Source organism: Mesoplodon densirostris, chromosome 14, assembly GCF_025265405.1.
Source record: "Mesoplodon densirostris isolate mMesDen1 chromosome 14, mMesDen1 primary haplotype, whole genome shotgun sequence".
NCBI lineage: Eukaryota > Metazoa > Chordata > Mammalia > Artiodactyla > Ziphiidae > Mesoplodon > Mesoplodon densirostris.
Genome location: NC_082674.1, coordinates 24698415 through 24722185, shown reverse-complemented (window position 1 = coordinate 24722185; position 23771 = coordinate 24698415). Strand labels below are relative to the sequence as shown.

The window sequence follows — 23771 nt, the reverse complement described above, 5'->3', positions numbered from 1 at the left end:
AGGGCAAAGTGAGTCTCCACTTTGGATGGAGCTTAAAGCTACAGTGGGAAGTTAGATTGGGCCTGTAGCACGAGGTCGGAGAGCTCAGCAATGCTTTTTATTGTTTTTATCAGCTTCCTTTTCTCATTTTCCACAGCAACTATTCCAAACTCTCATTATTCACCTCTCTCCCCTCCCCTCCCTACCATAATCATCACATTACCACCTAACCTCTGACCTGAGAGGAGAGCCTTTCATCAGAGCACCCCTCTCTTTCTCACCCTTTACTCCCCAAACCAAAATATATATTCAAGCTCAGCCTTGCTTCCTGCCTTAGAAAATAAGGAATCCCCTTAAGTCTGTTTCTGTTCCTAACCCCTCCTGATTTCTCAGAAAATTTGCTCATCATTAATCCATTTCTCTTCCAGCTTTTCCTCTATTAAGTTTTCTCAGCCTTTAAAAACACTCAACTCCCCTAGTATCCTTGATGTGGCTTCCCCTTCTGTTGACTGCTCCAGCTCTCTCTTCTCCTTTATCAGCAAACTCCCTGTAGGAAGCATCCAAACTTGCTGTCTCCACTCACTCACATCAATCTGCACTCCACTCACATCTGGTTTCTGGCACCCCCATTCCTGTGAAACTACTCTCTCTAAGGTCAACAAATACATCCTGGTGCTGTACCCAGAGGATTCTTCTCAGGCTTTATATCCAAAGATTCTATTGGCACCTAGAATTTCAGATAAGTTGCTAATGTTTTAGAAAATGAATCCATCAAAGTCCACGAGTATTGAACCTTGCAAACTGGCCAACTACTGCTGAAAAAGATTGATTTAGATGAAATCAATATTTGCCAATACATATCAAGGGACTCCCTATCTGGGTTTTGAACTTTAAAAACACGGTTTAAGGCATAGCTATTAAAGTTTGGGGTAGGTATTAGGGGATGGGGCTCAGATTTTATGGCTAATTCTGTAGATCACTAGGGGTGACAGGCAGTAAGTAAATGGTCCCACACACACAAAAACTGCAATATAAAATTATGGCCATTTACAGCCATACACAGAAAAGGCAAGATTTTTTTAAGTCAAAACCATTTATAAAAACATAAATAAGATTTTTCTCCAATGATTCTTTCTTAGGAAACAGCTTTGTAATTAGGATGAATCATACTTTTTTCCTACTATATGCCATCATACAGTTCTGCAAATACCTCACTCATGGATCAAAAGAGATGTAAAAAAAAACATGAGATGCAATTACTTTTACTGAGTCTTCCTTTAAATTGAACATAATTAATACAGAAATCTCAAAATAAAAGACTTTTGGGATGACTATGGTGATGGAAAGCCAACAGATCTTATTTTATCTGAGAACAAGTAGTAAACTGCTTAGGAAGATAATCAACTCTCTTAGAATACTAAGAAGGGAACAATTTACTCACCAGTCCCAGAATATTTATAGTCCTAAATACTACCTTCACAACTCCCACCATTTCTGACTCCTTTTATTTTTCACTTTGTTAGAAGTGAGACTTCACAACAACCAAGACTACCTCTCTAACTTTAGCTCTTACCACTTAAAAGGATGAACTTTGCGTTCCAGTCAGGCCAGTCTCCAACACTGGATCTCCAACCCCGACTGTACTCTCCCAGTATCTTTACCAAATCAAATCCTGTTGTTCCTCAGGATCTAATTCAAGCCCTGGTTCCCTAAATTCTCCCCTTGCTCTGCCAGTTCACTGCCACCCTTCTCTTCTGCCTGGTATACGGTCGCCATGGTACTTGATCATACACTAACTTTCCAAATGTGAACACAGGAAGATATTCATCACAAGTTTTTATTCTCATGCTGTCACCAGCATGCCTTGATTATATAGTATTAACTATAAAAATAGGCTTTACCTAAGATTCAGATTATTTGCATTTACCAAAAAAAGGTATTTTCTTTAGAATATCTAAATACGAATACCTTTCATCATAATTTTAATGACAATGCATACAGGACAAACTTTATAACATGCTTCCCATTGCCCAAATTCTGTTCATCTGTCAAGTCTAAACAAAAGTCAGTACTTCCCATCAAATCCTTCCTAATTTCAGTTCTTATCAATATCCATCCCTAAAGTATTAAACTATAAGCCTTCATTATGACTGATTTAGTAACATAAGAGGCAGCTACAGTCTACTTGAATTATTAAGGAAACTAATATTGGAACCAACATATTAATGACATTTTTACTGATCAGAAAGGTTATTAATAATTTCTTTAACAAAGATTAATTTGTAAACTATTTGGAAACTTTGTTTGGATTACTATTATGAACGTATTGTGGTTGTTAAAATTCTGTTCTCGATGAAAGCAAGTAAGTCCCCTGACCCAGAAAACAATGTTCAAAGTAATTTCCATGTACTCACACCAACAGTGCGAAGTTCCTCTCCTGACTGGAAGCATATCAGGGCCAAGTGGCAGATCTTTTATAATAACAACTAACAGCAGTCTGCAAAAATAGGAATAGTTTGTTGTCCAGCTTTGAGGAGTGCTAGTTAACCGAACTCAGCCAGATCCCCTACCCAAGAGCAGTGATAACCGTGCCCAGAAAAGACATTGACTAATACTTCCTTTTCTGCTATAAACTAGCTCATCACCATTGTAAATCACCAAGAGCTTAATACAATGAGTAAAATCTAGGAAGACTCCTTATGCCTTGACTTCTAAGAAGGTCACTGCTAAGGTTTACGTTTGACTGAAGCAGTTTTTCTTCGCGTGGATAATAATACGCCTTCCCCTCAATCCCTATGCACACACATACTTTAATACCTGGCTTTGACACCGGGAGCCATGTTTTTCTTATTTTATCTTCTGCTAAAGGCCATTTCAAATCTATGAGGAAATGGGAAAGATGTAAATCATAAATAAACTATGAATACAGGATTTTAAAACTTTTGTACAGCAGTCTCAAAAGTTTTGTCAAAATTTCCATGTGGAACCCCAAACTATTTTCAGACAACATTTATACAATGCAAGATTAAGCCAAAGAATGCAGAGTTTGGGGAGGTAATATCTATCAAAGCAAACAGTTGTTAACCTACAGATAAGACAACTCTCAACACAAATTTCTCATATTTAACATCAAAAAATTGTGTAGCACCCTCAAAGGCTTGTTGTTTAAGTCTACAAATAACCACACACTGTAGATTCTTTTAAAGTGCGTTCTATATAATAAATAACAAGGAATTACAGATGGCTGTTTACCTAACAGTACTCAAGTATTTGTGAGGAGTATCTTAGTCACCACAAACAGGCATGTAACATGAGCAACAGAGAACAACAAAGACAAGAAGAGCTCAAACAGGACACTTGCTGTTCAAAGATTTATGATGGCAACTTTTATTCATGTAAAATATTAGAATGAAGACAATCCAACACATTGTAGATTCCTGTTTTTTACATTCAAATGAGACTATGCCTGGAAAAGGCACTTGATAAGACAAAGATTAAGAAATAAATGTACGTTAGTGGTTATATTTAATTACTCTTTCAATTACTATTCCTTATGAAAAAGATGACTAAGTCACAATGAAAATTATTTGTATTAAGTTACTAATTATCACAAAATAAACACACTAAATAGGCATGTTGTATGTACATGCATGCTCTGACAAGTCAGTATTCTCATAAGAAGGAGAATACCAGGAATTTGCTCCGTGTGGTCAAATGCAGTACTTAGGTGCAGAGAGAATGAAAGCTATTGAGAACACATGTGCTTTCCTCTCCTACATAACTTTATCATGAGAAAGCAGGTGAATTTGAAAGTTACTAACACACTTTCAACATCTTACATTTCATGTAGCATAGAAAGGCCAACTTAGGATAACTGCACCAGGACTTGCTCTGTTCAGTCCAGATTCTATGACAAAGTACATTCGGGCGCTCTTAGCAATCAAATGATAAATACAGGGATGCCTATATTATAAAATACATAATAGTAAATGTAAATCTAATTATTTTATATAAAATATAATTATGCAAAATAAAATGCAAAAATATTCTTTCATTTAGAAAGCTATTCAGATAATTTTCAACATTAATAAGCAAATAACTTCTATATTTAGTTTCATGTTCCTGTGGCACTGATTTCTGATCAGAATCTATTTTTAAAAAGTGAGGGCACATGAACTTGGTTTGCATGTGCACACGCATAAGCACACACGCACACCAGCAAGGTCAGTATTGTTTTAACAATACCTTTGCAATTCTCAAAACAAACGTCAATTTATTTAAAAACAAAAATACAAAATGAGAAAAGGTCCTAGCAACTGGAAAAAATATTAAAAAAATTTTTGAATAAGAAAAAAAATCTATAAAGCTAAAAGAGAAAGGGCATAACCTTTAAAAATATGGAAATAGGATACATGCTCAGAAAAAAGGAGAAACAAGCCAAAGCTTTAAAGCTTTTTGGACAAGCCCAGAAAAGAAAAATGATACATCCACAATGAAGTTATATACTACATAAAACAAAAAGGCAGGCATAATTTCCTGTTCAGATGAATTTCTGGATTAAAGTGTCCACAGCAGTTAGATTCAGGCCAACATTCTCAGCTTCGGTGAGAATAAACTTTGATTTTCATATGAACAGGAAGCTGAAGTATAATATTGTTACATACGTTTTGCATATGCACTGAAACTCTTATTTTGCTTCAAAACAACATTATAAGGTCATAAAGATTCAGTGCTTAGCTGCCACTCGGTGAGGTAACACCATGATGGCAGAGCTGCCAGTATTCTCTGCTGTTCGTTCAGCTGTCTCACTAATGCTTTCAGAGGGAAAAACTGAAAGAAGAGTTTAATGTATGTAACAATATTCTTTACAGTCAGTATACAGCCTACAGAAAGTTATCACTCAAAGACAATTCCACAAATTTTACTTACAAAGCTTCTTCCACAATTCTAAATTTTAAAATAAACATATTTTGTAAGTGTCACAGTTATCAGCATTTTTCAGTGTACTACTCTTAAGAAAATAATATAAACATTATAACAGAGTATCAGTACTTAGGCATTTTGAATGAGTAAAATACAACTTGTATATAATTTTCACTCATTTGTGAAAATGGTAATCTAACCAATTGGAGAATATATATTTTGAGAATTTTTATTAATGGTGCCATAAGACATGAACTCATCACTGAGGCCTACCTTTCACACTAGCTGGCATTTATTATAGCTGGCCGGTGTTAGAGAAATAGTACATACCCCCAGAACAAGATTTTTCTCCTACTGAAGTCAAGTGGTACAGAGAAGCACAAGGCTGCAATGACTGTCTTCTCAGGACTATCTCAGAAGCTGAAACTCGTTGAGTAGAAATACTAATAAACCGGGAAACATTTAAGAACCACAATTCCATACTGATTTTTACAAGATCGAATGCCAAGAGCTTGTTCATGTAAGTTGCAAATAATATGCTTCCATATGTCCCTTCTAATAGTATAGAAAATCTGGGGGGAAAAAAATCAGCCTTACACGTATCCTACAGTGGATACTGAAGGTGGTAGGGGGCATTACTAATCACAAGTGCATGTGTGTGAGATGATGAAAACAGCAGCTACAAAAATTTGTACAAATCTATACTGAGTACCTGTAATACTCATGACACTAGGGCCTCAGCTATAAAAATCAACAGAACACAGTATCTACCCTAAAGGAGCTCAGAGTCCAAGTGAGAGATGGACAAAAAAAAAAAATCATTGATTATAGAAAATATGAAAAAAGTGATTGACAAACACATGGAGTATGACAAGAGTAAGAAGAAAGAACCCTAATAACCTGGTCAGGAGATTATCTGAAATGTAAAAGGCGTTTGAACTGTCTTGAAGGACCAACAGGAGCTACCCAGATGACTGGGAACAGTTCAGGAAAAGGAATAGCATGAGAAAAGCATGTTTGACCTGGCTAGAACAAAGAGAGGACATGGAGTTAGAGCCAGTAACAAATGAGAAAGGCCACACAGACAGGGACTGAGCTTTGACTGGGAACAGTTCAGGAAAAGGAATAGCATGAGAAAAGCATGTTTGACCTGACTAGAACAAAGAGAGGACATGGAGTTAGAGCCAGTAACAAGATGAGAAAGGCCACAGAGACAGGGACTGAGCTTTGGGCAGTGGTCTGTTGACCGTGCACAAGGCACCATTCTGTTAAGTATTGCAGACAAAAACACATGAATCTCAATTGTTTTCTGCAGGCCACACTGGCCACCCTCAGTTCAGAGGTAAAGTCACCTTCAGTTCCTGAGTAAAATCTCAGCAGGCTCAACTTCCCTAAGAAAAGCCTATACCCATTTCCACCTACGAGTAAAGCCCTTGGACCTGTACGTAACTTGTGATACAAAATATGTGCACAACAGATGCTTTATGAAGAGTAACCAAAATCTGTACAAACCAATTCTCATCCAAAGCTCAGTGAGTAAAATACCATTTGTGGAGAATGATTTGAAGGACATGCAGTCTCTCCATACCTTTAGAGTTAAGACAATGTTTTGAGCTCTTATGAGGCTGTTTTCACTGAACTACTCTTTCTCCTTCTGCCATTAGCCCATGTGGGCAAGCGCTCTGAGGCTACGTGGAACAGTTAACATTAAAGATGCTGTGAGGCCGCTGGGCACGACAGTGCACCATGTCCTCTGTGAGGAACCAAAGATCTTTCTCTCAAGTCCTTCAGAAATGGTTATGCTTTTTCCGAGCATGTGGTTTGCTTTAATCTTATGGCCCTTGTCAATGATACCATTCAGTTCCCTTATATAGAAGGTGCCAGAAAGCTCAGGGCCAATTTATAGACCTATATAGGAATATAGAGTTTATAACATGTCTTATGTATACAATAACCTTGTAACATATAACTTGTCTATTAAATTCATCCCTTTATTGTCCCTTTACCTTAATTTTTTTTTCTTATGTCGTGGTGCTGCTGTTATCGTAACATACAAATTTATGTTTGCCACTTTAAATCTTTATTGGAACATAGCAGGGTATAAAATTACAGCAACCAAGCAGCTGATTTGTTCAAAAAATTAAAAGAGCATCTTTTATATGCCAGGTCTCTGCTGAAGGCTAGGATAAAAACTATCAGTGGACCTGACTTGATGCTTATGGTCAGGAAACTGAGAGTTATGGACAAAATGGATAATTAAACAAGTGATAATACCATAGGAAAAAATTTATATAGGGCAAATATAGTAGGAAAAGCATTCACATAGGGAACGCAGAAGTCTAAGATAGCTGGGAAGGCTTCCCAAATGAACTATTATCTAAGCTGTGACCTCCAGGCTGAGTAGGAGAAGTTCTGCTATAGTGGGGAAGGCTCAGAGTACAGTACACTCTGGGGAAGGAAAGCAGTTCAGTATGTCTGGGACAAATGGTGTAACTAAGGAGATGGCAGATAGGCCAGAGAGGTAAGCAAGGACCAGGTCACAGAGGGCCTGGCAAATCATGTTAAAGAAGTAGATTTAACCTTGGAGCATTGTGAAACCCAGAGGGGTTTGCTGGGTGCTGACACAATCAGATTTGCACTGTAACATTTATTGAGTGCTTGCTATTTTCCAGGCCCTGTGCTAAGTGCTTTCTGTGCCTGACTATACTGAATCCTCAGAAGAGTCCTATAAAATCATAGAAAAGTAAGCACTATTATTACTCCTATTTTATAGAAGATGAAAATGAGGTTTAATGAGGAAAGGAATCTAACCAGCCACACTCCTAGTCCTAGTGAAGCCAGGGTTCTAACCCAGGTCTTTTGACTCCAGGGCCCGAGTGCCTAATTTAGTGTGCTGTCACATTCATTTAGAAGAAGGCTTGATTGCTAATGATGGTAATGACTCTGTGGTGTGAGGAATATACGAGGAAAAGCAATTTAGGGGGAATGACAAATTCAATTCTGAACATATTGAAGTGCCTGCAGAACCTCCAAGTGGCAAAAATCACATATATGGCTCTGAAGTAAGAAAGGGCTTTTGGACCAAGGGTTTAGAATTAGGAGTCATGAGCACATGGATGATCATTTGAGCCACCAACCTGAATGACATGTCCCAGGGAGAATGTGTGGAGTGAGAGAACAAAGGAGCCTGGGAGAGTCTTATGAGAAACAGAGAGAGGACTGAAGAACCTGCAAAAAAGTCTTGAGAAGTGGCCAGAGAAGTAGGAGAAAAAATGACAAGCCAAAGGGAGAGCATATTTCAAGAAGAATCAACAGTGCCAAATGTTGCTAAGAGGAAAATAAGTAAGAATGGAAAGGTATTCATTAGATTTAGAAATAAAATCTTTGTTCTTAATGGTTTAGGTGACATGGCTGTTGCTGTCCTTTTAGGAAGGTAAGAGGTAAAATATATTAAAATGGCTATTAATATAAGATCTGTGCTAAGTCCTATTAGAGAAGAAAAAGATATTTAGTCCAGATGTCTGCCAGCTGGGGGAAATGAGAATGGACTCTTAGAAGAAGATCATTAAAGGAAAAACAGCATTTGGAGATTAAAGAAAAGAGCAAAGCCTTGCAGGTTTTAGCCTGGACAGATATAACCAGAGGCAAAATTCAGAAAGCATAAGGCACAGTCAGGAATAGTCCATTAATTCAAATAGGTTGGCTCATACTGCATTAGTGGTAAAATTTAAAAAGTAGATTGGAACCATATTATAAAGTCTTCACCAAGGAATATGGAAGTAATGCACATATTTAAATGTCTTTTCTCCCTGGAAAATGCCTAATTATTCTTTAATTCTCAGCTCATGTGCCACCTCTTCAGTGTCACTTTAAGTAAAAAAAAGACTAGCCTTTCTTTATGTGCTTAAGTTATTTTCTATTCATTATCTCTTATGATAATGCATTTTAATATTTCCTAAACTTGATGATACTCAAGAGAATTGGGTGTGTCTTGGTACCGACAATATCTCAGCAAGTCAAATAACATATGTGCCCAAGAAGCATTTTCTGAACAAATAAACATACACACAATTACATTAGAGTGGTACTTTATGAAGACTGACTGTTAGCTGTGTGCAATATGGATTAGCAAAGAAGAAACGAGAGGCACTCCAGTGAGAAAGCAAGGAAGCGTGAAAAGGAGAAGTAATGAGGTCCCATCGAATGGGGCCATTGTGGAAATACAGGAAGTTTCTCTAAGAGATGCTTCCAAGGCAATATCATAGAATTTGGTGACCAAATGAAATGGGGCAGGGCATAAGACTAACATTTTTTTAAAACTTTAAAAAACATACCCTGGACTCAGTAATTAGATGTGGAAATATATCCTATGGAAATAATTATAGATTTACACATACTTTGGCATTATTTATAAGAGCGGAAAACTGGAAACCATTTTAATTTTTAATAATAGAGGCCTAATTAAATAAATAGTGGCACCTCTATCTGATGAAGCACCATGCATACATTAACGCATCATAAAAAATTATGTAAGGATGGTGAAAAATGCACATTATAGTAAGTTGGGGAAAAAATTTTACAAAACAAAATAGAATTTGACCCAATTTTTAAAATAAAACATGGAAAAACACAAGACTCAAAAGGCACTGGATATTTGAGAAGTGCCTGACAAGACTATGGGTGCCATTTTCTTCTTTGTAATTAATTTTCCAACTTTTTGTTTTAAATAAAGAAACACATTTTTTGTTTTTATAGGAAGAGAGCTAATATTGAGAAAATCAAGTCATCAGGCTAGTTTGAGAGTTGTTGGCAAAAATAAAGAAAAGATAGAACCACAATTTGAAAGGACAGATAGTTTGAGTTTTGTTTTAAGGATTAGAGAAATAAAGGAAGAACTGGTAAATATAGGAACCAGGGGAAAAAAAGATGCTTACAAAAAGGAAATCTTGATTTATTTTTCCATTTAAACAAAACACACAGTACAGCCAAGGATACCAGGGAGAGATCTAGGTAAGAGAGAAAAAACCCCTACAAAGATGGCATTTTTGTAGCATCTGGAATAGAAAAACTGCTAACTTCTTACACAGCAGGAAGAACATGGGCTTTGGCATCAAAGAGACCTGAGTTTAGATCATGGTACCTCCACTCAACAGCTGTGTGACCCTGGACAAGCTGTTAACTGAGCCAGTCTCCTCGGGTGTAGCACAGGGCAAACCACCACCTAGCACAGTTATGAGAACTAAGTGATCTGTAAGAAAGTAGCTAGTGGGGTAGCTATGAGCCCAGGAGCCACCACCAGACTTTGATTCAGCAGGTCTGAGCCTGGACCCGAGTATCTACGTTTTTAAAAGCTCCCTGGGTAATTCTACTGCATGGGCAGCAACATGTGAACAGTGCAGTGCCTGGCACAAGGCAGGTACTTGATAAATGTTAGATGGTTGTTTTTATGGACAGAATATAGGGCTTCTATCATTTTTCATTAAGGCTGTCATGACTTTCTTCACTAAACACAATGGCAAGATCTGTCCCAAGTGAGCTGTTTGCTTGAGTGACTTGATCTAGAAATGGAAAAAATAAAAACATGACTCTTGGGGGGTAGGAATTAAGTTCTTCAACAATAATGGTGTCACAAAACCTTCTTAAATATTGTCTGTTACTTTACAGCCAGGTCTTCAGCTCAGTCAGACTGGTTTTGCCTGGCTGACCAAACACTGTGCCCTTTCTTGTACTCTTCTTTTCCTGTTCTCAGCTGTCCTTATTTTTCCTGCCTATCCAAATTACATATAGTCTCTAAGGTCCAAGGGAAATTCAGCTTCTTGAAGAAGCCTTATCTGAGTATTTCAACACTACGTGATCTCTCTTTACTGAACACATCTGTGATTGTGTAATGTAATTAAGCATAATATTTTACACTGTGTACCACAAAACTTGGCACGTAATTATACTGTCATATTATTTTTTAGATATTTCCATGAGTACTATTCTTATCTATTCAGGGAGATGATAAACTTCTTGAAGGCAAGGTCATATTCCATGGAGTGTTTGACCCCTCACTCCCAAGTACTTTAACCTAATTTCAGGTTATCTCAAATGTGCACACGTGTGCCGTCTAATGGTGAAGGTAATTATTGCATGGTTACAATTCAGTAACTGGCTTACAAAGCATGTAACGGAACCAAATAATGGTTGGACCAAATCATTACTTGTTTAAAATCAAAGAAGAATAAAGCTACTACTGTTAAAAATAATACAGCAGCAGAGATGATAATGACTATAACTAAATTTTGGTGCATTAAGTTAAATTTTTTTAATTGTGTGATATATTTCTTAAAGCTGTATAACTAAAAATCAAAACCAAAACACTTTCTCATGTAAAACCTTCTTTTCTCTAAGTTAGCAACTTCCTTTTGGGTTTGGGTTAATCTTAGTACTGAAAAAGGTTATATAATCACATACTGAAATGTCCCGTGATTAGAGGTACATATGAAGTAAATCTTCCATGACAGATACTGATCAGTGTAGTATACATTGCTCTGGGAAGATGGTAAGGACACTGTGCTTATCTTTTCAGACAAAAGAAAATATTAAACTCAACTAATACTGATTTAGTCTCTATTATAGGCAGGACAATCCATATCCTTAAGAAGGTTATGATCTAGTAAAAGTATAAGAGCAAGTACAAAAATGATGGAAATCAAGGTACTCAGGGAAAACTGTTTACCATTATTATTACAAGAACAACACATCTGTATAATGTTATATAATGGGTGTTATATTTCAGGTTAAGTGTGTGTTTTCTAAATGTTCTTAATCTCGGTGAAATATATTCTAAAGAGACTCTCAGAAACTACTTTCTTTGTTTTGCATTTTCTCTTATTCAGTGCTTCCTGTTAGGACTTCTTATCCTTAACTTCTTGATGTCTTGAATTTCTCATCTGCCTGAACTTGTGCTTTTAGTATCAGAAATAGTGAATTCAGTTACACGCATGAGTGAGCAGTAAAGATGTTACCTAATGATAATTGGGTTTTTTAAATTTAATTTTTATTTTATATTACAGTTTAGTTGATTTACAATGTCGTGTTAGCTTCAAGTGTAGAGCAAAGTGATTCAGTTATACATATATCCATTCTTTGGATATACATATCCAATGGATACATATATCCATTCTTTTTCAGGTTCTTTCCCCATATAGGTTGTTACACACTATTCAGTAGAGTTCCCTGTGCTATATAGTAGGTCCTTGTTAATTATCTATTTTATATATAGTAGTGTGTATGTGTTAATCCCAACCTCCTAATTTATCCCTCCCCCACCCCACCTTTCCCCTTTGGTAACCATAAATTGGCTTTTGAAGTCTGTGAGTCTTCTTCTGTTTTGTAAATAAGTTAATTTGTATCAATTAAGTCCATCTGGTCTAATGTATCATTTAAGGCCCATTTTCTTACTGATTTTCTGTCTGATCTGTCCCTTGATGTAAGTGGGGTGTTAAAGTCCCCCACTATTATTGTGTTACTGTTGATTTCTCCTTTTATGACTGTTAGTATTTGCCTTACATACTGAGGTACTCCTATGTTGGGAGCATATATACTTATAATTGTTATATCTTCTTATCGATTGATCCCTTGTTCATTATGTAGTGTCCTTCCTTGTCTCGTGTAGCAGTCTTTATTTTAAAGTCTATTTTATCTGACATGAGTATTGCTACTCCAGCTTTCATTTGATTTCCATTTGCATGGAATATCTTTTTCCATCCCCTCACTTTCAATCTGTATGTGTCCCTAGATCTAAAGTGGGTCTCTTGTGGACAGCATATATATATGGGTCTTGTTTTTGTATCCATTCAGCCAGACTATGTCTTTTGGTTAGAGGATTTAATCCATTTACATTTAAGGTAATTATTGATATGTATGTTCTTAATGCCATCTTGTTAATTGTTCTGGATTTGTTTTTTTTTGGGGGGGGTGGTTTTTCTTCCCTTCCTCTTTTGTTTTCTTCTTTTGTGATTTGATGACTATCTTTAGTGTTGTCTTTGGGTGCTTTTTCTTTTTTGTGTATCTATTATAGATTTTTGTTTTGCGGCTCCCATGAGGTTTTGATATAGCAGTCTCTCTCTCTCTCTCTCTCTCTCTCTCTCTCTCTCTCTCTCTCTCTATCTCTCTATATATATATATATATATATATATATACACACACATACACACATATGTATATACATACACACACATATGTGTATACATATATATATACACACACACATACACACACACACAATTATTTTAAGCTACTGGCCTCTTAATTTCAAATGCATTTCCAACATCCTGCACTTATACTCTCCTCTTCTCACAGTTTCTGGTTTTGATAGCATATTTGTGTGTGGATGATTTCCTACCTTTACTGTATGTTTGCCTTTACCGGTGAGCTTTCTCATTTATAATTTTGTTTGTAGTTGTGGCCTTTTCTTTTCCAGCTAGAGAGGTAGAGAGGTTCCTTTAGCATTTGATGCAAAGGTGGTCTGGTGGTGCTGAATTCTCTTAGCTTTTGCTTGTCTGTAAAGCTTTTGATTTCCCTGTCAAATCTGAATGACAGCCTTGCTGAGTAGCGTATTCTTGGTTGTAGGTTCTTCCCTTTCATCACTTAAAATATTGTATATCATACCACTCCCTTCTGGCCTGCAGAGTTTCTGCTAAAAAATCAGTTGATAACCTTATGGCAGTTCCCTTGTATGTTATTTATTGCTTTTAATATTTTTTTCTTTGTCTTTAATTTTTGTCAGTTTGATTACTATGAGTCTTAGCATGTTCCTCCTTGGGTTTATCCTGTATGGGCTCTCTGCGCTTCCTGGACTTGGGTGACTGTTTCCTTTCCCATGTTAGGGAAGTTTTCAGCTATTATCTCTTCAAATATTTTCTCAGGCCCTTTCTCTCTCTCTTCTCCTTCTGGGACCCCTATAATGTGAATGTTGATGTGTTTAATATTGTCCCAGAGGTCTCTGAGACTGTCCCATTTCTTTTCATTCTTTTTTCTTTATTCTGTTCCACAGCAGTGGTTTCCACCAATCTGTCCTCCAGCTCACTTATTCATTTTTCTGCCTCATTTATTCTGCTATTGATTCTGTCTAGTGTATTTTTCATTTCAGTTATTATATTGTTCATCTCTGTTTGTTCTTTAAAGCTTCTAGCTCTTTATTAAACATTTTTGTATCCTCTGTGTGCTGTTCCTCCATTCTTTTTTCTGAGATCTCAGATCCTCTTTACTATCATTACACTGAATTCTTTGTCAGGTAGATTGCCTATCTCCACTTCACTTGGTTGTTCTTCTAGGGTTTTATCTTAGTCCTTCGTCTGGAACATATTTCTCTGCTGCCTCATTCTGTCTAACTTTTCTGTGTTTGTGGTCTCCATTCCTCAGGCTGCAGGACTGTAATTCTTCTTGGTTCTGGTTTCTGCCCCTGGTGAGTGAGGTTAGTCCAGGGGCTTGTGCACACTTTCCTGGTGTGTAGAGCTGGGTCTTGCCCCTCTGGAGGGCAGGGCCGTGTCAAGGGGTATGTTTACAGGTGGCTGTTGGCTCAGGACAACTTTAGGCAGCCTGTCTCCTGATGGGTGTGGCTCAACCCGTTGGTTGTTTGGCCTGTGGCATCCAATCACTGGAGCTTGCAGGCTGTTGGGTGGGGCCAGGTCTCAGTGCCAAAATGGCAACCTCCAGGAGAACTCATGCTGATGAGTATTCTCTGGGGCATCCACCATCAGTGTCCTTGCCCACAGTGAGCCACAGCCAACCCCCCGTCTCCCCAGGAGACCCTCGAAGACCCACAGGTAAGTCTGGCCCAGGCTCTTATGGAGTCACCGCTTTGCTCAGGTCCCTGTGCACGTGAAACCTTGTGTGTGCCCTCAAGGAGTGGAGTCTCTGTTTCCTCCAGTCCTGTGGAGCTCCTGCACTCAAGCCCCGCTGGCCTTCAAAGCCAAATGCTCCGGGGGCTCCTCCTCCTGATGCCATACCCCAGGCTGGGGAGCCTGACATAGGGCTCCCAACTCTCACTCCTGTGGGAGAACCTCTGTGATATAATTAGTTTCCAGCTTGTGGGTCACCCACCTGGTGGGTATGGGATTTCATTATATCATGAAAGCACCCCTCCTACCATCTTGTTGTGGCTTATTCTTTGTCTTTGGGTGTAGAATATCTTTTTTGGTAGGTCTGAGTCTTTTTTGTTGATGGTTGTTCAGCAGTTAGTTATGATTTTGGTGTTTTAGTGAGAGGAGGTGAGCTCAAGTCCTACTCTGCCATCTTGTCCTCATACATTTCTTCGGTAATTGGTTTTAATATGTGGTCTCCAGGCTTCCATTGGAATATTTATTTATAATGGCCATTTGTTTTAAGAGCAAGCTTCTTTTTCACTTAATTGATAAACAAAAGCAGATCCCAGAAAAGATCAGGAAGTTGTGCTGGGCCCTTTCTGAGCCTTAGATTTCTTTCCTAAAATGATACTCTGACTAGATGACTGTGCCTGCTCTCCCTGTCATCTCAGGCAGTATCATAACCACTTCCCTTGTGACTCCCATCCCTCCATGATCTGACCATTTAGCCTCTTCTTTCTTTTAAAATATTTTCCTTGAAGAAAACCATCCAGCTCACTATTATTACAAAGGTGCTTTAACTAAAATCACACTATAAATATACGAGGCATCATATTACAGTAGAAAGAACGCAGGCTATTCAGTCAGACAAACCATGTTCCAATAACTTTGAGCTGATTCTTCAATTTCTGCTTCAGTTTTGCTCTACAAGTTAAATACTGGTAACTACCAGGACAGTTGTTGTGAGGGTTAACTGACCTTACACATACAGAACACTTAGCATAATGCCTGGAAATGCTCAGTTAACGTTAGCTGCTGTTACTATTATAATTATTGTCATATTTCTTGTTTCTATTATTATCATAGTGTATAGGACCAATTCTACTTTTCTAACTGAAGTAAATGGAGTCATCTAACTTTTTTTAGCTGAAGCAAATGGAGTCATCTGTGTTTCTTTCTTTACTGATACAGAGAAGGGGGAAGAATCAGTTGCCACTTCTGGCAGGAAAAATGACATACTGTGGTTGTTGACTAGTACTCTGAGTGACAACTAAGTAATACATGTTCCCCAAAGTTATAAATCAGTTTGCTACTAAAATATTTTCCAGATTTCAGAACAGAGAGCTCTGTAGTTATATCCTCATCCACTATAAAATAATCCCTCAACTATCCTGCCTGCAATTAAAAAGATTTTTATTAGCAAAAGATGTGTTCCAACAGCATGTTCCATGATGTCAGAAATACTTTTAAAGTAATCATTAAATACTATAAAATATCAGATTGTTAGAAAATAAAAAACATATTGTTGAATGAGAAGGGAAAGTCTAAATTGAATGCCACAGTAAGTGGTACCATGTTTTGGGGAAGAAAAACAAAACAAAAAAAAGCAGCAGCATCCCTGTTTTAATGTCTTGGTACCCCCCTGTCCTATTCCATAGGCATAAAGAACTGTGTTCTCCATGAGCTTCTATGGGTAGATGGACACTCACTATTCATACACAATATGACCATAAAGCCCATGTTTCCATTTCATATTAGTTATAACCACCGAATTCCAAAAGCAAGCCAAACTAACAGGACAATATTTTTAGTTTACTATGTGAACTAATAGGAATGTGATTTTGGATTGACTATGCATTTCTTTTATATCATGAGTACTTAGTTGTAAAGATGCTTCATTTTGGCAGGGTTCCCTAAATGAGGTTATACTTTACATCTTAAAGTACATTAAACCCTAAGGGAACAATAGTGATGCCAATTAGGGTAAGAAGTAAGAACTTTATACCTTTTCTTATATAATGTTTCAAGGCCTTTCATGTTAGGCACAAGCAGTTTTATGACAATATAACAATTATCAAATGAAGGTGATAATTTGTCACAGATGTCACCTTTATATAATATGGCTTGCTAGAAATCAGAGTGGAGAGCAGAAACACGCAAACAAGATTTTTCTTCTGCTAGGTGACTCTGGGCTTTGACTTGTTCTTGTAAAATTAATAACACTTCAGCATGTTTCTGAATAGTTCCTTTTTCGTATATATCCATATGTCTGTTATCCATTTGTATATACATGTGTGTATGAATATATAAATATTTACATATGCAGCTATAACAAAATGTCCAACTGGTTTTTTTTTCATAAAAATATCAAAATGTAAACATTTAAATGGGTGTGACATGGTCAATGCAATCACCTTGGCTCCAGATGCCCTTCAACAGACACGGCTCTAGAGGACGTGGGGGTGGGGAGGGGGTAGTGTAAGCCACAAAGTAGGAAGCAGAAGAACGAGGTTCCATCCGTGATCTATGAAAATTTACGAACGACCCTGGATGCCACTTCTATTTAACAACAAAACAGAGGTAGCAGTACTTGCCTTCCTACCAACCGGGATCATTCGTTGCAGTGAGTGGAATAATGAATGTAAAAATATTTTCTAGGCTATAAATAACTATATTATAAGTGATAAGATACTTTCAAGACAGTTTTGCTGCTTTGAGAAGCATTTAAAAATGGAATGATAGTCTAACTGTATGTATTATTTTCTGTCTATTCCAAAAAAGGAGAAAAAATGTTTTGTTTTTGACAAAGACTCTTTTATATTTCTAAAGAATACATAATAAAACATTTTAGTGCATGGAGTCAAGTTAGCATAAAAATACAGTATCTCATTTCTTGAGATAAAGTATGAAAAAGTGCTTTGTAAATTCGACAGAGTTATATGTGAAGTTTAGCAATTTCTGCCACTTATATAAAAAAGTACACTTTGAGATGGGTGCTTACCTTCTCTTAGACGGTCTACTACAAAAGTAAAGCCTGTAGTTCTTGGATGTAAGACATATTCATATTTCTGAAGTCCATTCTTTTCAGCAAATTCATTACTTCGAGCCGTGCTATTTTCTAAATAAAACAATAGGCCATTAGAAGTCATAAAATAAAGGAAGATAAGTGAGGTAAGGAAATGGTGAAGAATTTCTTTGATAAAAATGGCAGTTAATGTTTCTGTAATTAATATACTGAATCAAATGATAAGATAGAAATACTTTAGTAAATCCCTAACAAAGATCCCAGAGTTACCTACTTATTGGAATTTCGGAAATTTTATAATAAGGTATTAATAGATGTTTTTTTAACAATTTATAAATTCATATTCAAATCCTTAAAATTCTTTAAGAGATTTCATAAAATAGTCAATATACAATGAAAACTGAAATACAAATAAAATACTAATAACTAAAATTTTCATAAAATAGTCATTACATAATAAAAATTGAAATACTAAAATATAAAGATGAAATAAAGTAAAACTACAATAGTAATAAAACATAAGGATCTAGACATCCAGAAGAAATAACTAACAATTTGCCAAATATATCAGATCAACATTTTTTTAACCCAATAATTTAGGGCTTCAGTGCAAAGTGAAATATCTGCCTTGCTCAGGCACAGAGCACACTAATATTACTGACCAACACCACTCCACGACAGAATGGGCACATGATTAGCACACCATGTACAAACATCTGAACATGGTTTGGCTGAATATAGTTACTGAGTCAAGTATATGTTCCAATTGTTGGCAAAAACTTCTTTTTCCATTCCATGAGGTAACTTTATAAGTTCCAAGAAGAACCAAACCCATTATTCAGCAATTATATTTGGAAAAAGTAAAGTGTTCAGAAATATGGCCTTAGCTGCTGGGGGAGATCGTGAAATACCTTCTGATGACAGCAGACGTTAGAACCTGCAATCCTCGGTGGCATCCTGAAATTTATAGACCATTCCAAGTCACCAGGAAAAAACCTATATGTAAAAATACTACTTTCCAAGGAGTAAATTTAAGCCCACAGAATCCTCAAAATCTCAAAAAACTATAGATGGATTCCATGGCACTAAAATATTCAAAGAACACTCCTATAAATTGAGTCAAAAAATTAAATAGATCTCCTATAAATTGAGTCAAAAAATTAAACAGCAAGTCAAAAGTAAAAGCTCTAAACAAGAAAAGTAATAAGTTCCTCTCACATTCGAGGGGAATATTCTGGGCATGGGACTACAGAACAGTATTTTATAGACAACTGGCAGGACCTTACATGGGATGGGGAATCCCAGAGACACCACAAAGAAGAGTAGTTAACTACTCTTCAGTTTGCTCTTCCAGTTGGTCACAGACTTGGGGGATCTGAAGACAAAACTGAACGCTGTTGTAGAATGTGAATACAGGTGGAAGTAGTTCTAAAGGGCACAGGCACAATGTGGGAAGTAAGAAATAATCACAGATCAGAGATGCAGATTTTCCCCTCCATCCCCACTTTATGTACCCACCCCCAGACTGTGATTATTAGGACTGACAGACTAGCACCCCACTTTCTCACCACAACCTCCTATCTTGTTAGCCTGCTCCCTGTAACACTCCAATGCCAGCACGCCTACCACTCCAGTGAGACTACTGGCTGCTCGGATGTTCTCAAACCAGCCAGGCATATTCCCACCTCAGAGTCTGTGCAATGGTTCTTCCCTCTACCCAGAATGCCTTCTACCCAGACATCTGCATGATTTTCTGCTTTCTTCATTTAGTCTCTCCTTAAATAAGAACTTAAGGGGCCTCCTCAAACCACCTTATATAAAACAGCACCCTATGTCCCCATCTTTTATTACTCTCTCTCCCTCTCTCTCCTTATCTTGCTTTTCTGTACAGCATTTATGAATACCAGACATATATTTTTATTATTAATTTTTAATCTGTTTTTCTTCATTAGAAAGTAAGCTTCATGAAAAGTCTCATGAAGAGACTTTTTTCTATATAAAGCTCTAGGCACTCATATATCTATTAAATGAATAAGTTTTACATACAAGGGTGTTTAATTGCATGTAATATTATATAATTGTTAAAACCTAGAAAAGCTTCCCTTTCTTAAAACAAAACAGAAAATCATAATATACCAACTGTGATGGTTAATTTTATGTGTCAAATTGACTAGGCCAAAGTACCCAGATATTGATCAAACATTATTCTAGATGTTTCTGTGAAGGTGTTTTTTGATGAGATTAATATTTAAATCAATAGACTTTGAGTAAAGCAGACTATCCTGCATAATGTGGGTGGGCCTCATCCAATCAGTTGAAGGTCTTAAGAGAAAAAGACTAATCTCCTCAAGCAAAAAAGAATTCTGCCAGCAGACTGCCTTTGGACTCAAACTGCAACTCTTCCCTGGGGTCACAGCCTGTTGATATACCCTGTATATTTCTGACTTGCCACCCTCCAGAATCATGTAAGCCAATTCCTTAAAATAAATTTGCCACCTCCCCACTCGTTCTCTCTTTTTCTCTCCCTCTCGCTCTCTCTACACACACACGTATGCACACACACACACACACGGTTCTGTTTTTCTGGACAACCTTGACTAATGATGTGAGAGAATACAATATTAAGTACAAAGAAAAGTGTAGTTCTGGTTTTCCAATTTTAAAATTACGTGTATGTGGGCACATATATATGCCTATGGATGTGTGTATGTATACGTGTGTGTGCGTGCACGTGCATGTGTGACCAAATGACCCAAAAACAATGGAGCAAAATTAGAATAGTGCTTCTTTATGGGCAGTGGGATTAGAGTAATATTTGTGCTCCCTTCTATGTTGATAAATTTCCCCAAAATAACATATATTACTTGCATAAGCAAAAAAAAAAGTTATAAACAACAATAATATATGAAAATAGAATATAAAGTTACATTTAAACGTACTAATTTGAAAATGTGCAAACAAGTTGGATTTACAACTTAAAGAGGATTATAAAACATTCTCTTTGGGCTTAAAAACCCAACTTTAAAGTTAATGTGGTAGCTAAGAACACCTTTGAGTTAACAGATATGTTTTCAAACCAAAGGTATTTTGCTAGCCTACTTAAAAAAAAAAAAATCATATCCCAACTCAAAACTATTTGTAAAATACTGTTTAAAAAAATTTTTTTTTAACTTCAAGATCAGTCTATTTATTTCCTCTATCTCGCAAATAGTCTGGCTTTTGCAAGTTGGCCTTAGAATGTAAATACTGTTTTAACTTTAAAAATATTCAACTACATCATGTAATAATGAGTACTCTGGACCCTGAAAATATTCAACTAGATGTCAAGTTCATCACCTAAAAAAGACACTTGAAAATACAGACTGAAAAGTTTTAAATATCTACTTTATAAACTCTGAAGGTCTAATGTATGAACATTTTAATACTGATGTACAAAAGTAACAGCAACCCATGAGCTTTTATCCCATTAGCTTTTAATTACTAAATAACTTCCACAGTTGCCACTCTTTAGTGTACATTTTGGCATTCACAAAATCTATCATTTCAGTAAATGACTTTCTATACTCTAATACAGATGATATTTCAATACTCAAATTTAAGTATTATACGTTCTAAGGATTAAAAAATGTAAATATGGCTGTCTGTCCATTGAAATTTCCTAATGATAGTTCAGTTCTGGGAATCAATCAACTTACAACTTACAATATATTTTCAAGCTTAAACAATATGCAGCCAATATTATGCTCAGTATTACCTTCTGTGACCCAACTACTATTAGAATTTTAACTATAAAAATCAAACATATTATACATAAGTATAATTTAGTACATAATACTAGTATATAAAAAGTGCCATGCTTCATTTAGCTCAGTTCCAATCTGTCATACATTAGTCAAAGATCTCTTCCTTGGTATTAATGGTAAATGTTTCCCCAAATACTTTTATTTCCCTATTAACATATTAGAGTTTAGTCACCCATTCACTTACTTAAGTAGTTGTATAATTTGTATTTTCCATCTTGCACTCTTTTTTGGGGTATTGGGTTCCATAAATTACTATGTCCACAGAGTGAATTAGATTGTTCATTTACTTGTTCTCCTCTCAGGTTCTAAGGGTTGCCCTTCTTGGTAGCTCTTAGTTGCCTCGATCTAGTATTGAGGATTTAGAAGACAAGTTCACAGGGATCTCTCCGTACTATTTGTGAGTTTTAGATTTTAGTTCTAACCTGCTTCAGTCTGTCTTCCCTTGTACAGCAGACCTTTATACACTGGGTCCTTCCCAAATTCTGCTGTATTTTTCTTAAAGTAACCAGGGTACTAAAGCTTTTGAATTTTGCTTTTTTGAGTTGAAGGATTCTATAAAACTACTTTCTGTTGTAGCTTACTCCCTCCCCCACTAATATTCATCAACCAGAGCAGTTCTTCTCTCCGTCTTAAATCCCAGACTGCAATAGAAGGCTTCACCTGTAGAAATGACCTGTGGTTCAAAAAAGATGTGAAGCCCACTGATTTAGTAAGAATGAAAGACTGCATTTTGTTTTTAATCTTTTAAAGAATTCCTTGAGGACTTCCCTCGTGGCGCAGTGGTTGAGTGTCCGCCTGCCGATGCAGGGGACACGGGTTCGTGCCCCGGTCCAGGAATATCCCACATGCCACGGAGCGGCTGGGCCCGTGAGCCATGGCTGCTGGGCCTGCGTGTCCAGAGCCTGTGCTCCGCAACGGGAGAGGCCACAACAGTGAGAGGCTCGCGTACCACAAAAAAAAAAAAAGAATTCCTTGAGATCTACTGGCATTCTTGGCCTGTGTAATTTGATATCTAGGAAGATAGAAAAGTCCTATATATATTCTCCTGTGTCCCCTCTACAACTCAACAATGGCTGAAAAGGAAAAGGCCTTTCCTTTTTAAAAAAAAATTTAATTAATTGATTTGGTTTTGGCTGTGTTGGGTCTTTGTTGCTGCGCACAGTCTTTCTCTAGTTGTGGTGAGCGGGGGCTACTCTTCACTGCGGTGCACGGGCTTCTCATTGCAGTGGCTTCTCATTGTGGAGCACGGGCTCTAGACGTGCAAGCTTCAGTAGTTGTGGCACATGGGCTCAGTAGTTGTGGCTCGTGGGCTCTAGAGCGCAGGCTCAGTAGTTGTGGCGCACGGGCTTAGTTGCTCCGCAGCATGTGGGATCTTTCCGGACTAGGGCTCGAACCCGTGTCCCCTGCATTGACAGGCGGATTCTTAACCACTGTACCACCAGGGAAGCCCAGATCCTTTTCTTATAAGAAAGAAGATGAAAAAAAAAAAAAGGGTCTAATGGATAAATACAGATCTTGGAAGAGGACAGAGAATAGATATTTTAAAACTAGGCTTTGTTCTTCTTTCTCAAGATTGTTTTGGCTACTTGGGGTTTTTTGCGGTTATATACAAACTATATAAAGAAAAAGGCTGATATTTAAAGTATATACCGAGACTTAAAATATAAAGCTCTAAGACGGCAAGTATAAATAATACCTCTTAGAGTTGCCCATCATAAACTCTGTGGGCTGGAAACCAGGAGTTCTGGGTTCTGATGTGCTGCTGACTAACTGAGTGACCCCAGGGGTCACTTAGATTAATGGGCCATTAATCTTGTTGGTATTCAGTTGCTTCATCTGAGGACTGAGAAGTTTAGACTAGATAGCTAATTTTGGAGTTCCTTCGTGTTTTAAAATTCGGTGATCCAAACCAAGGGTACCTTACCTGTGAGATCAGTCCCTTCTGGGAATATGAGGAGTTGAAGTGGTTCATGGATATCACAAAAATAATCAATCATGTCTTCAAAATGGCTCTTATCATCCTTCCATTTCCTATGAATGAAGATATAGGCAGCAGCCTGCATGGCCCAACCTAGAATGAATTTAACAAGTATTTATGTATAATTTTGATACCAATATCTATATATTTTTGAATATAATATTTCAGAGTTTTGGAGTTTTACTATAAATTATTTACTTCTGTAATAAGC

General features: G+C 36.9%; 1 protein-coding gene across 5 annotated transcripts in view; it reads right to left on the bottom strand.

The window, feature by feature from the left end:
- LCLAT1 (lysocardiolipin acyltransferase 1) overlaps nt 1-23771 on the bottom strand; it is a 178386-nt gene that overhangs the window by 54231 nt on the left and 100384 nt on the right. For 3 of the 5 annotated variants that reach the window (XM_060117570.1, XM_060117572.1, XM_060117569.1), the window contains 3 exons: nt 23507-23653; nt 17756-17872; nt 2797-2859 (listed from right to left, as the gene is read on the bottom strand). In XM_060117570.1, the coding sequence (XP_059973553.1) occupies nt 2797-2859; nt 17756-17872; nt 23507-23653 (327 nt within the window). Of the gene's footprint in view, nt 1-2393; nt 2477-2796; nt 2860-17755; nt 17873-23506; nt 23654-23771 lie in introns of all 5 variants that reach the window. The other 2 variants (XR_009534329.1, XM_060117571.1) reach the window with 2 other exon arrangements.